Source organism: Camellia sinensis, chromosome 6 (genome assembly GCF_055761805.1).
Source record: "Camellia sinensis isolate YWXY chromosome 6, ASM5576180v1, whole genome shotgun sequence".
Taxonomy (NCBI): Eukaryota; Viridiplantae; Streptophyta; class Magnoliopsida; order Ericales; family Theaceae; genus Camellia; species Camellia sinensis.
This window is the reverse complement of record NC_138966.1, coordinates 123,233,239-123,247,404: the sequence shown is the minus strand read 5'-3', so window position 1 is coordinate 123,247,404 and position 14,166 is coordinate 123,233,239. Positions and strand designations below refer to the sequence as shown.

Here is a 14,166-nt window from a genome sequence, read left to right as displayed (position 1 = left end):
TTTGCTTATGAAAATCTAAATTTTCAGAAGAGAAATCCTCCATAACAATAATGAATGAGGATGAGGTTAGTGTGTAAGCTAATGGAAATGGAAAGCTATGAATGGACTTGGAGCTTCAATAGCTTCAGCAACTTCAATGGAAGAAGGAGTAGCTACAATGGACTTGGAGGTCCAATAGCTTCAATAGCTTCAATGTGATGGATGCGAAGTCTGAATGTGCAATGAGAACGTTTGTTTATTTGAATTGTGTATGATGTTCAAAATAGTAATTTCACTTAGGGATAAAATTATAATAAAAATAAATATTATTAAGTGTGTGCATAGAGTGGATTGGGTATGTGCAATATTATTAAGCTCCTTGATTCATTACACAATGGTTAGGACATCATTTGGTAAAAAGACAAATATGCCCTTTTACAAACATTATTTATTAGGATTGTGTAAAATACCATTTAATTCGTTAAAATTGCACCAATTCGTATTAATCTACCCTGCTCCATCTGCTAATTGGGATTTAAATTTTAAAATTTATAATTTGCCTTCAAAACCGTTTCGCTCCATTATAATTAATACATATATTTTTTTTTAAACTTAAAATGAAATATCAAAATAAAAATGAATATGAGAGATATTTAAGATATGAAATTTATTACAAATCAGTAGTTATATATATATATATATGAAAAATATTATGAAATTAGTTTGTGTTATATATATGAAAAATATTATATAAATTAGTATTATATATTATACAAATATTTAATAATTTATTAAAATATTTTTTAATTAGTCAATTTGTCTAAAATCGTAATTTGTCAATCAATTCACTAATTTATCATTTAATTTATAATTATTCTCAAACTTTTAAAGAATAATGTTATATATACCAATTGATATATTAATTAGTATATCAATTAATAATGTGATATTATTTAAGAGATTTTTAAAATTTATAATGTGATTTATGAATAAAATTAATAATAATATCATAATTAAAGAAAATGTTTGAGGGTCATAATTTTTATAGTCACAATGGCTTAAAATTGTCAAAACGACGTCGTTTTGAGTGCAAAACATGCCAAAACAACGTCGTTTTAACAATTTTAAGCTATTGTAATCACAAAAATTATGACCCTCTAACATTATTACTAATATTAATATATTAATTAATACATCCATCACCCACTCCCAAACAGCACCGGGCACACTCATACCACTCATTCGAAATGGAAAGAGCAATTTTGACTTTTCAGAATCATATTTCCGCGGGTGAGACCCGGTTCTCATTTAGCAATTGTTTCTCTCCTCTCCTGAATTTTATGCTATTGTCTCTTTCTCTCTCTGTAAATTCTCTTTCTACAAATACGTACACACGTCAAAATCTGCTGTTTCACATTACCGAACTCAGACTAGTCAGTCGAGAGAGAAGAGCACAGTATAGTCCGTTGCTCAGTCTTTAGAATTCTTGATTTCCATACCACTTTCAGATCAAGAAAAACCTCTTCTTTCTGATACAAAACCAGTCACTCTCAATCATGAACAATAAAAGAAAACGAGTACCAATGGAATTGGTGTTGTTTCTTGTGGTCTTTTTCACAACGTTTCAAGGATCTTTTGGAGCTTCCAAGCAGACAAAATCGAAGGCCTCTTATGGAATTGGGTCCTCTGTGGTCTTCCCTGTTATTGGAAATGTTTATCCAAACGGGTATGTGTTGTTTGATTGTGGGTTTTTATGTTTGATTCGGGAAAATGCAATCTTGATAGGTATATATGTATTTGTTTATGCTTTATGATTGTTTGATTTTGGGTTTTTATGTTAGATTCTGAAAATGCATTATTGATGGGTATGTGTGTTTATGATTGTTTGATTTTGGGTTTCTTGGACGATTTCTCTTCATAATTTGCTTTTGCGATTGTTGATTATTGGGTTCTTGGGGCACTTTGGGGTTCTTGTGTACTTTTCATTATTAACTTTTTTTTTCTTTTTTCTTTTTCCTTTTCTGAATTACTTGTAATCTGATTTTCTTGCAATTTTTTTTTTTTTTTTAACAGATCAATTTCTTTTCATTTTCCATGTTTTTTCGTTGAAATTCTAGTCACCCATTTGTTTTATATTTATTCTCTCTTTGAATCTTCTGATTACCTTTTCCTGCAGTTGCTTTGGTCTATCTCTCTTTCTCTCTCTCTCTCTCTCTCTCTCTATATATATATATGTATTACATGCGCACTTATGTATGCATGTGTAAAGAAACCTATTGGACCCATTTCCCACTAAAAAGTCTCCATACATTTCCACCATCATAGTACCTTTTCATCCCTCGCTTTTTAGTCAGAAGTGGTTGTGAATGCCAATGACCACATTTGTCTACTATATTGTGTTTTGTGTTAAAATTATATTAATTTAATGGGTCCTATAACTCATATTAGTTATTAATCCAATAATGATTGATAAACAAAATTTGCTAGATAAATGTGGTCCTAAGTATTATGAGTGATTCCTCCATGTTGGAGAAAGGCATTGTGCTAGTGGTTTCAGGTATTTGCATGTTAATTCTCGTTGGATTTGATCAGTGGAGAAGGCGTGTCTCCAGTTTGGGTCTGTGGGTATATCACGGGCGTATTCTAATAACAATAATCCATAAGATATATATTACCATATATTGGGGGTATAGGTAACAAGATTTGTACTTTTGTCTTCCTTTAGTTATTTCTCTTTTCTTGTGTTTGGGTTGAATTTGTTACTTTTTTTTTTTTGACCTTTTCCCTTTCATTTAGTTTCTGACTGTCTCTCTCTCTCTCTCTCTATTTTCTTTCCCCTTTGGGTCAATGATTGAAATTCATGGCATTTTGTATGTGTTCCAATTTCTCTACTTAAAGCAGGCTGTTAAGGGTTTTTTTTTTATTTTTACTTTATGCAGGTACTACCATGTGACCCTTAACATAGGCCACCCGCCCAAACCCTACTTTCTTGATATAGACACTGGCAGTGACCTCACTTGGCTCCAATGTGATGCACCTTGTATCAAATGCACTCGGGTAATTATCGTCATCATCACCATAATCATCCTCATCGTTGTTATAGATAATTTATAAGTCAATGAATTTTTTTTCCATGATTACGGTAAACCAACATAGTTACTAATTGATTACGAAAATTGGATCAGATTTTGCAGTACCTCAATGTGACATGAGCGTGAAAGAATTTCAAGAATTAGTTTTCTTTTTATAAGGGCTAAAAGAACTTATTTTTGCTTTTTTATCCCATATTGTAGGGTGGATCTCAAAATTTGATGTGAAACTTGCTCTTTAGCTTCCTATTCTTCTTAAACTATAGTCACAAATTTTCCCAGAACCGTCATTAACCATGGATCGTTAAGGCATATTCTCAAATACCTATATCTACCGCTGTGGCAAGTGGGTGTGTGATTTGGTAATACATCAATTTGGCCACTATTAGTGGATAAAATGATTTTTTTTTTCACTTTGAAATTCCAAACAATTCAATTAGGGGGTCAGTAAACAAAGATTTAAGGTCATTTCTTCAACTTGCTCTCCATTTCTAAGTTCATAGCCTTCGTGATGGCTTCTTCATCGATGTAGGTAAGTGTCCAACCAAAGCATTCAGTTTGGATGGATCCACACTCCACCAAATGCAGTAATACCAGAATGCATTATGGATGCTTTTCTGTGAAATGTTTCTGTGCACAGAGTATTTCTGTTTTGTTTTCCCGGCAATATGGTAAGCCTTTATGTTGTTCGATTGTGTGTGCAGGCACCTCATGCTCTTTACAAGCCCAACAAAAACCTTGTGAGATGTGACGACCCCCTTTGTGCCTCCCTTCATTGGCCTGCAAACAAGCCATGCGAGACCCCAGATGACCAGTGTGACTACGAGATTGAATATGCCGATCATGGCTCATCTATGGGCGTGCTTATTAGAGACTCCTTTCCACTAAGGTTGATAAATGGCAGCGTTGCTGGTCCCCGTTTAATATTTGGGTACATAACTTGCTCTGTGTTTAATCTTTGTCAAAATCTAGTTTCGACTTTTGAGTTTTGATCTTAGCTGAGCTTGGCAAAATCCTGAAAGTTTGATTTCAGTAATGTTCCTCTGTCTTCCAAATTAATCATATCATGCTTTCTAATCCTCTTGAATACAGCTGTGGCTACAATCAAGAAGTTCCCGATTCTTTTGACCCTCCTTACACAGACGGAGTCTTAGGCCTCACCGGTGGCCAATTAAGCATCGTGTCACAACTACACAAACAAGGTATAACCCGCAACATTTTGGGCCACTGTTTAAGCGGGAAAGGTGGAGGCTTTCTTTTCTTTGGAAACGACCTCGTTCCTTCTTCAAGAGTTGTTTGGGTGCCAATGTTGCTCAATTCTTTGGAGTAAGCACTGCTAAGTCATTCACCATATTAGGCCTTTATCCAAAGTTCCCAATCTTACTTGGCTTCTTACATCCAAAGAATTTTCTTATTTCAGGAAACGCTATGTGTTGGGACCGACTGAACTTCTCTATGGCAACCGGGCAACTGGTGTCAAGGGTCTCCTAGTGGTTTTTGACAGCGGCAGTACTTACAGTTACTTAAGTTCCGATGCTTACAAAGCCACACTTGCCATAGTAAGACTTCCTTTCGCACCAACTTATAACCCGTCTTTTTTTTTTTCTACTTAATTTTGTCTTTAATGAACATTTTAAAAAATTGTCACTTTTTTTACTGGAAACAAAAACAAGCCAAAGTTTGTTGACTAGGTAAAAACAAGCCAAAGTTTGGTCTTTACTGAACTTTGTTTAATTTTTTTTAGAGGATCGTCTAGACGGGCCTAAAAGGTAACATTTTAACTTGAAGTTGAAAAAAAATTTCTAAAACAAAACTAACCCTAAAAAATGTCCCAATTTTCAAGTTGTAGCCGGAATAACTCTTAAGATGGAAACAGAGAGGAGAAACTCGCAGTAGTTTTACGTTTTTGTACTGAGGAACTGACTACTAATCTATGTTTTCAGGTAAAGGAAGATTTGAATGGAAAGCAATTGAAAGATGCAGTTGAGGATCAAAATCTCCCAGTCTGCTGGAAAGGTGCTAAACCTTTCAAATCGATTCACGATGTCAAGAACTACTTCAAGCCCCTGGTGCTGAGATTTACAAAGCCCAAGAATGTGCAGCTGCAACTTCCTCCTTCAGCCTATCTCATCATCACTGTAAGCACATCTCATAACCGTTTTCTCCCTTTGTATTTATGCTGTGAAGCATTGACACTTCAAAATAGGTGCCATAAGCATGTCAGATACGGTGAGGACATGTGCTCGACATGCCACATGGCGTGTCTATTTTTTTAATAATTTTTTTTTTGCTGGACACAACAGGGATACAGCATGTCCATTTTTAAAAAATTAGTGTTGGTTTTCGTAAGTTTTGGTTGTTTATAGATCTAATATTTATACACAGCAAATAAAAATTTATAAAACATATTTTTTTGTTGTCATATTCCTGCTTTGTCCCTTGTCTGTGTCCGTGTTTCATGGCATTTTGGAAACGAAATACAATAAATTGAGGAAAATAGACTTGATGAGCTCCACTCTTTCAGAAACATGGGAATGCCTGCTTGGGTATATTGAATGGCAGTGAAGTAGGGCTCGGAAACAACAACATACTTGGCGGTAAGAGAACAAAAGAACAAAAATAAGTGGTTGTAGTTCTTTCAACATGCTAATCTATTTTTTCTTGCTTTCTATCTACAGATATTTCTCTACAAGATAAAATGGTGATTTATGACAACGAAAAACAACAAATTGGATGGGTTGCTGAAAACTGCGACAGGCTTCTCAAGTTAGTGAAATTTCTCTCTTTTTTTATTATTATTTAATTTTCTAGCTTTCACATTAGCTCGCTGAGGGCATTTTTTCTTTTTGCCTGGTTATTTACAGCACTGATCGTGATTATATTGGAGGGTCGTCTCAACCATTTGCATCGAACATGGATATCTTGGAAGAGCATTTGAAAGAAGAGTTGTAAGGAGGGGAGACAAATTGAGTAGCAAATACATGCAATTGATCATAGAATGTTTGTGGAAGTCTTTTTTTGTTCAGCTGTTGTAAAGCACACCCTGTTGTTGTAGAGCTTACACGGTAGGACAGATACGTGTGTTCATCCCAACCCTAGTATATAGAGATACGAATTCCACTGTCCCTGAATTTAGCCGCATAATCATTTGGATTTACGAATTTGAAATGACTCAAATTTAGATTTGATATTTTAGATGTAGAATGTAATATTGAATTTGAGAGTTTTACCATGATGGATTTGAAATGACAATGGGAAAGTAGTCATTTCTTCAAATCCATGTACTAAAGGTTATAGTTGTACAAATATTATTGCTTGTTTGGTTTTCCTCACTCTACTCTATGTTTCCCTTTATTCCTCTATTTAACTGTAACAGCCTACTGTTCTTTACTTTTGTAAAATTTTCTCAAATGCCTTCATTTGAAATTCATCTAATCCAAACAGGTCCTAGCCTATCTCCATTGTCATTGCTTGCCACGAAAGTTCTGTTGACTACTGTGAGTCATGGACTCTTTGAGTCGTTTGGTGGTCCTGGAGCGTTGCTTTAAGTTATTTATCATTTGACAAGTGTTAAATTATCTCCTAAAATGTTAACAAATAATATCGGGTCTTAGTTTGGAAACACTAAATAAGTATATTTTTTAACTTTTTATGAAATATGAGTTGGGTTTGGGTTGAGTTTGAAGTGATGTGTTAGAGAGGTAATGTGATTTAAATAAGATGGTGTGATTTAAATAGGATAGTGATTATTTAACTTTTTGTCTTTTTTTAATCATGCCAAACTTGACAATATCAAATTAAGGCACCAATTTGCCTCAGGCCCATTAAATAATATTTTCCTTTTGAGACATTAATAGTTATTGCTCCTATCTGCGTTGACTATGTGGCTAGCTTTGGATAACAAGAATTTTAGGGTTTTGAACTGATTGAAATATAAAGATAAATTCTTGATTATCTATTTTAACAAGAATAACATTTTCAAATTAAGTACAAATCTAATTTTTTTTCATTTTTTTGGAGAAATGTTAACTATATAAAAATGAAAAAGAATAATTAGATTCACAATAATGAACCTAACATTGATACAACGAATTTTATTATCAGGAATACATTTTATTTGACATATTATCTTAGAGACGTGTCAAATGAGAAAATCATCAGATGAATCACACACAATCTTATTATTTAAGATTGTTTCTCTTCGGATTGAAATATCGGCAAGTGATTTCAGTTGTATTGAACTTGCGTTGCCTAATTTATTTTCTCAATTAAGGTTAAGATACAAACAAAAAAGTATTAAGGTTGATAAAATATTGATAAAATATTCCCCCCTTTGCGCACCCAATGCTAGTGGGTTGGTCAGAGTAAATGTTTATGATCGGAGGTTAGACGGTAATGACAGTTTGCAGGCATGGTTTATTTTCCCAGTAGATTGTCAATGCGAGTTAGTCTATTATGGGAATGGTTATTGTTCAATTAACGACAAACAGGTGTCATGGATGGTGAAGTATCAACTTGAAAATTCCAATATTAAAAGGGGGGTTACGTATTGTAAAATGAAGGGGTATCTGAAGTATTCTACAAGTGACATGCCAAAAGATTCGCAAATGAGGGCCCCCTCTATTGTTGTGTTATCTAAAAAATATACTAATGATAATGTTGATGTCTGGCATTGTCCTCCAACGAAGGCCATTCCGATTCTGACACGGACTAAGTCTGTTGGTTTACCGGAGAGGCGAAGAGATTTGTTGTTAGGAGGTTTTGGGGAAAGTGGTTCAGTCATTCATGAACGCAGAGGTCGTCTGAGTTTGTCAGAGATTGATGTACGCAGAGGTGGTGATGAATCTAGTGATGTTGATCCTGGTCCGTCGATTTCAGAGGTTGGTGAACGCAAAGAGGAAGTTGATCGTAGAGGATCAGTTGTTATGGATGCAGTAGAATTTTCTAATGTTTTACGAAATGTAATCATCAGTGTAAAAAATAGTGATGTGACTCAAGATGTAATAGTGGATGATAAGGGAAATGTAGTAAGTAAATAAAATTTTGAGCGGTTTCATAAATAAAATTAATAAAATTTTTCATTAATCATAACAGTGGTTACATTAACATCAAACCATTCTCTCATTAATGGGGACATTGCATCTAACCAACTACTGTCCCCATTTGTTAATAAAATACAAGGAATTCCTCCTCTAATAGTGAGATTTCATTGGAGGACAATGCCAGACATCAACATTATCATTAGTATATTTTTTAGATAACACAACAATAGAGGGGGCCCTCAATTGCGAATCTTCTGGCATGTCACTTGTAGAATACTTCAGATACCCCTTCATTTTACAATACGTAACCCCCCTTTTAATATTGGAATTTTCAAGTTGATACTTCACCATCCATGGCACCTGTTTGTCGTTAATTGAACAATAACCATTCCCATAATAGACTAACTCGCATTGACAATCTACTGGGAAAATAAACCATGCCTGCAAACTGTCATTACCGTCTAACCTCCGATCATAAACATTTACTCTGACCAACCCACTAGCATTGGGTGCGCAAAGGGGGAATATTTTATCAATATTTTATCAACCTTAATACTTTTTTGTTTGTATCTTAACCTCAATTGAGAAAATAAATTAGGCAACGCAAGTTCAATACAACTGAAATCACTTGCCGAAACACCTTCAACAACCCCAGTTTTTATATCGTCCACCTCCATTAACCTGAACATTAAAAATAAAAATACATCAAATTACAATTCTAAACAGTTTTAAAGTACATTTGACTCCTTAAAGTAATTTTGCATTTCTTTCCACTAACAGTAGCAGCCACTAAATATATGGCACCCTTTTGAATGCTTCCAACATTTCCCAACAGCGTATCTTTGTAGTCCGTCCAAACATCAACTGGGAAGAACCGGTCTACAACTTCTATCCCGTGATGAACGTACTCTTTGTCCTTGCCACCAACGAGCTTGAATCTCATTTTCTTTAGCATCCGAAAACGGTCAGACTGGTCAGGATCAACAATCCAGGTCTCAGGATTACCCTCGCCAACTCCAATAAATATCTTGTCAGGTGTAGGGACGGAGTCTGACGGACTATTATCACTGATGACAAAAAACAACACGTGGTGGACCACAGCTTCGTCCTTAGCATCCTGTCCCAATTGAACATTACCAATGAATTTGATACCCTTAACCACGATCTTGTCTGATTGACGGTCAGATCTCTTATTACCCAACTCAATACCATTAAGTAATCTCGCCACGCCTTTATTATCAAACTTAACGTCCCTTAATTGTTCATCGTATAGCTGTAATTTCCTTACTCCCCTCTTAGTCTTCTTAATAAATCGGGGAATATTCTGAACGTACCGTCTGCGAACATACTGGGTCTTAAAAGGTACACGACTACGGTAACTACGCCTATATCCACTGGCCGCCGGTGTCCTTGACCTCCGGTACGCAAGGGGGGTCCGGTAATGGCTGCTTCCTATTCCTTCCATTTTTTATAAATAACTCAAAATCTTTAATACGAACACTTTTACAGGATCTGTTACCTCTGCTAACCCTTCTGTTCAGACACCTTAGCTTTGATATTTTTGCCCTCTGATCTTCGTACACCGGAACAAACTTCACCGGAGCTCTCCGCCGGCTCTCTTCCCACAGTCCTAGTTGCCACGTCAAAAAACGATCTACACACATTTGAATGAACTGCCCATAATTCTCGGGATACTCTTCTAAGGAGTACAACATTGTATACCAAATAAATCGACAAAAATGGCAGAAAGAAAAGGAGGGACGAAACAAGGTACCAGAAAATCACCTCAGTGTAATAACTCTCCAACTGCAAAAGCATATCTCGCATATCTCTCTCTACCGACAAATATCTGAGGCTGGACCCAGATATATAGACAGCTGTAAATATGGAGATTCGGAATTTAAAATTTGAATTCCCACCCATTACTGTTCATTCACGCGGAATTCTGTGCACCTTTGCTTTATCTCCAATCAAAACCACCACGATCGTGACACGTGGGTGGACAGGATCCGGCCACGTCTACTCACACCAAATAGTAATTACTATTTGGTGTGAGTACGGATTTAATCTCCACCTTACACGTCACCATCCGTACGTCCATCGACGGTTGAAATTGCCTATCGGGTACAATTTCAAGAGGGGGCCGCTAGTAATATTATATATAGCGCCCCCCCCCGGGCTGGTGTGACCTCCCTCTATATAAAGCCTCGACTAACAACATTCACACCGGTGTAAGTTAAGTGTTAATCACTAAATAAGCTAAATAATGCCTTGCCAAGCCTCTTTCCGTTTTTATGCCAAGAATGTCTTCCTCACCTACCCACAATGCCCATGCCCAAAAGAACAACTCTTAGAACTCCTCCAGTCTCTCATCCAACTAGCCTGTCAGCCATATTACATACTTGTCGCAAGGGAGCTCCATGAAGATGGAAACCCACACCTTCATGCCATGGTCCAATGCACGAAGAAGATCCAAACCTCCAACCCGAGATTTTTCGATCTCAGTGGAACCAATGGGAGGATCTACCATCCAAATATAGAAAAACTCCACTCGCCAACAGCAAGTCGACAATATATACAGAAAGGGGGCGAGTTCGTGGAATGGGGAGAATTTTCATCTAAGGGGAGAAGTCCTTCGAAAAACAGAGACGAACTCTGGAAGGGAATACTTGGCGAAGCAGAAACGGAGGAACAATTCTTTGCTCTCTGCAAAGAAAGATGTCCCACCGATTACGTCACAAAATATCCCCAATTAAAAACATTTTTCAGGGATCATTACAAAAGAGAGAAGCCCCCATATACTAGCCCTTTTAATTCATTTCCTTTTTTAAATGAAGAAGTAAAAAAATGGGCAGAAAATAATATTTTGTTTGTAAGTCGAAATTGCGTTCAGTACGAGTTATGTCAAAATTGCTGTCTCTCCGTTTGGAGGGAAGACGATTTCCTTAGATTAGGGATACACAAAAATAATATAAACAATTTATATACTGACGAAGAACTCTCCTCCTCCTCTGATAACAGGAACCAGAGCAGAGGCCCATCCACCCAATCTCTCTCTACCTCGAAAGACCCTCAAGAACAGGCAAAACCGCCTGGGCCAGAAGCCTCGGACGACACAATTACTTCTCCGACAGAATAAGCTTCAAGGACTACGACCAAGACGCCGTCTACAACGTCATAGACGACATCAAATACTCGACAGTCCCTACCGAATTAATGAAGAATTTAGTAGGCTGCCAGAGAGATTTCCATGTATTTGTTAAGTTCCAACCAGATCTCACTATTAGAGGAGGAATTCCTTGTATTTTATTAACAAATGGGGACAGTAGTTGGTTAGATGCAATGTCCCCATTAATGAGAGAATGGTTTGATGTTAATGTAACCACTGTTATGATTAATGAAAAATTTTATTAATTTTATTTATGAAACCGCTCAAAGTTTTATTTACTTACTACATTTCCCTTATCATCCACTATTACATCTTGAGTCACATCACTATTTTTTACACTGATGATTACATTTCGTAAAACATTAGAAAATTCTACTGCATCCATAACAACTGATCCTCTACGATCAACTTCCTCTTTGCGTTCACCAACCTCTGAAATCGACGGACCAGGATCAACATCACTAGATTCATCACCACCTCTGCGTACATCAATCTCTGACAAACTCAGACGACCTCTGCGTTCATGAATGACTGAACCACTTTCCCCAAAACCTCCTAACAACAAATCTCTTCGCCTCTCCGGTAAACCAACAGACTTAGTCCGTGTCAGAATCGGAATGGCCTTCGTTGGAGGACAATGCCAGACATCAACATTATCATTAGTATGTTTTTTAGATAACACAACAATAGAGGGGGCCCTAATTTGCGAATCTTTTGGCATGTCACTTGTAGAATACTTCAGATACCCCTTCATTTTACAATACGTAACCCCCCTTTTAATATTGGAATTTTCAAGTTGATACTTCACCATCCATGGCACCTGTTTGTCGTTAATTGAACAATAACCATTCCCATAATAGACTAACTCGCATTGACAATCTACTGGGAAAATAAACCATGCCTGCAAACTGTCATTACCGTCTAACCTCCGATCATAAACATTTACTCTGACCAACCCACTAGCATTGGGTGCGCAAAGGGGGAATATTTTATCAATATTTTATCAACCTTAATACTTTTTTGTTTGTATCTTAACCTCAATTGAGAAAATAAATTAGGCAACGCAAGTTCAATACAACTGAAATCACTTGCCGAAACACCTTCAACAACCCCAATTTTTATATCGTCCACCTCCATTAACCTGAACATTAAAAATAAAAATACATCAAATTACAATTCTAAACAGTTTTAAAGTACATTTGACTCCTTAAAGTAATTTTGCATTCCTTTCCACTAACAATAGCAGCCACTAAATATATGGCACCCTTTTGAATGCTTCCAACATTTCCCAACAGCGTATTTTTGTAGTCCGTCCAAACATCAACTGGGATATCATGTGTTTTCTGAATATATCATTTCTTTATTATTCTTAAAAATCAATGATTGTTCATGAATATCAAGCGTATATCACCAATTGTTTTGAAAGTATAAAATATCAAGAAATGAATTCGAAAGTATATGTCATTTTTTTTTTTTTGGCAATATATTATATAACAAAAATGTTTGAGACCTGTAAATGAAAAACTCTAGAGAGAGCTCTAGAGGTAGACCCTACCTTATGATTTGATGTTTTGGTTTGTAATGTTGTATTTTTTATTTTATTTTATGCATTGCCACATCACTAGAGTTGGTATTAGAGTTCCAACTCTAATGCTCTCTATCATCACTCATTATATAAAAACCTTAATAACATCAGTTGTTAGCCTGTGAGCTAATTAAACTATATTCCTACCTACCTTACTAATGCAAATATAATCAAAATCCTTACAATAATTGCAAATATCATATACAATTGACATAATCTGCCAATCTAACTTTGTTCCTTTACTATTTAATATGCTAACCAACACTTGACAATCAGTTAGGAGATGTAGGCTGGTTTTCCCTGTGCTCCTTGCCCAACTTAAAGCTTCAAGGCATGCCATTGCTTCAGCCGCCGTCGGACTAGGGAGTTGATTGACAACCTGCGCCCTTTGGTGTACTATTTGACCATGTTGATCCATACAGAACCATGCTATCCCGTACTTGTATGACTGGCCTTCCAAGCTCCATCCATGATAATTTGCCAATTTGCTGTTGCTTCCTTGAGCTCCTTGGCCTGATACAAAACATAGTGATTAAGTTGCTTGTTCTCGACTAGGGCTCAGCTCAAGCTTGAGCTCGACTAATTTTTAATAAACAAGTTTGAATATTTAAAAGTTTAGATCGGCTTGACTCAACTCAACTCGTTTGCAACCCTACTCATGAGAAATAACAATTTAATTTGATAATATTGTTTATGATTATTACAAATATCTTCTGAACTAACTAGAACACTCGTCAAATTATCATTACCATGTTCTTAGGAAAGCAAATAAGTACACCGATCTGCACAAGAAGGGCCACCAAATTTTCACTCATGTCACTTTATGTAGTAGCAATGAGCTTTTAAAAAATGTTAGGGGGAGTTTCTTAACCAGAGTGGTGTATTCTACCTTTTAATTATTTATTAATCAAGTTCCTTTTAATCACAAAGATAGAATAAAAAAATGTTATTAAAAAAATTATATTCATATAAATAAATTTATTTGTAATAATATTTTATTTTAAAATAAAAAAAGCCACAATAAACCGCATAATAATTATTGTGGAAATTTTAGGATAAAAAAAACTTATGTATACGAATTTTTTAAAATAAAAAAAGCCACAATAAACTACAAAATAAGCCACAATAATATAATTTTTTATTATGGAAGTGCTTTTAAGAATAAGTTTTTTTGGATTAAAATAACACTAAAAAAATAAAATAGACTAAAATAATTAATAAAATAAAAAATTACATTAAAATCATAATAATTATTATTATTATTTTTTTTTTATAAACATCATATCTAATTATTCAAAATAA

At 35.4% G+C, this 14,166-nt stretch overlaps 1 protein-coding gene across 2 annotated transcripts; it reads left to right on the top strand.

The window, feature by feature from the left end:
* The first annotated feature begins 1,191 nt into the window (after positions 1-1,191).
* Positions 1,192-6,400, top strand: LOC114288456 (aspartic proteinase Asp1). Of its 2 annotated transcripts, XM_028231965.2 has the most exons (9): positions 1,192-1,705; positions 2,919-3,036; positions 3,773-3,999; positions 4,161-4,394; positions 4,489-4,627; positions 5,012-5,206; positions 5,593-5,665; positions 5,747-5,834; positions 5,933-6,400. In XM_028231965.2, the coding sequence occupies exons 1-9, from the start codon at positions 1,536-1,538 to the stop codon at positions 6,018-6,020; spliced, it is 1,332 nt and encodes a 443-aa protein (XP_028087766.2). In that variant the 5' UTR covers positions 1,192-1,535; the 3' UTR covers positions 6,021-6,400. The 2 variants fall into 2 exon arrangements, 1 of the variants encoding a protein (XP_028087766.2); XR_003638276.2 differs by lacking the exon at positions 5,593-5,665 and having other exon boundaries at positions 1,238-1,705.
* Positions 6,401-14,166: the final 7,766 nt, after the last annotated feature.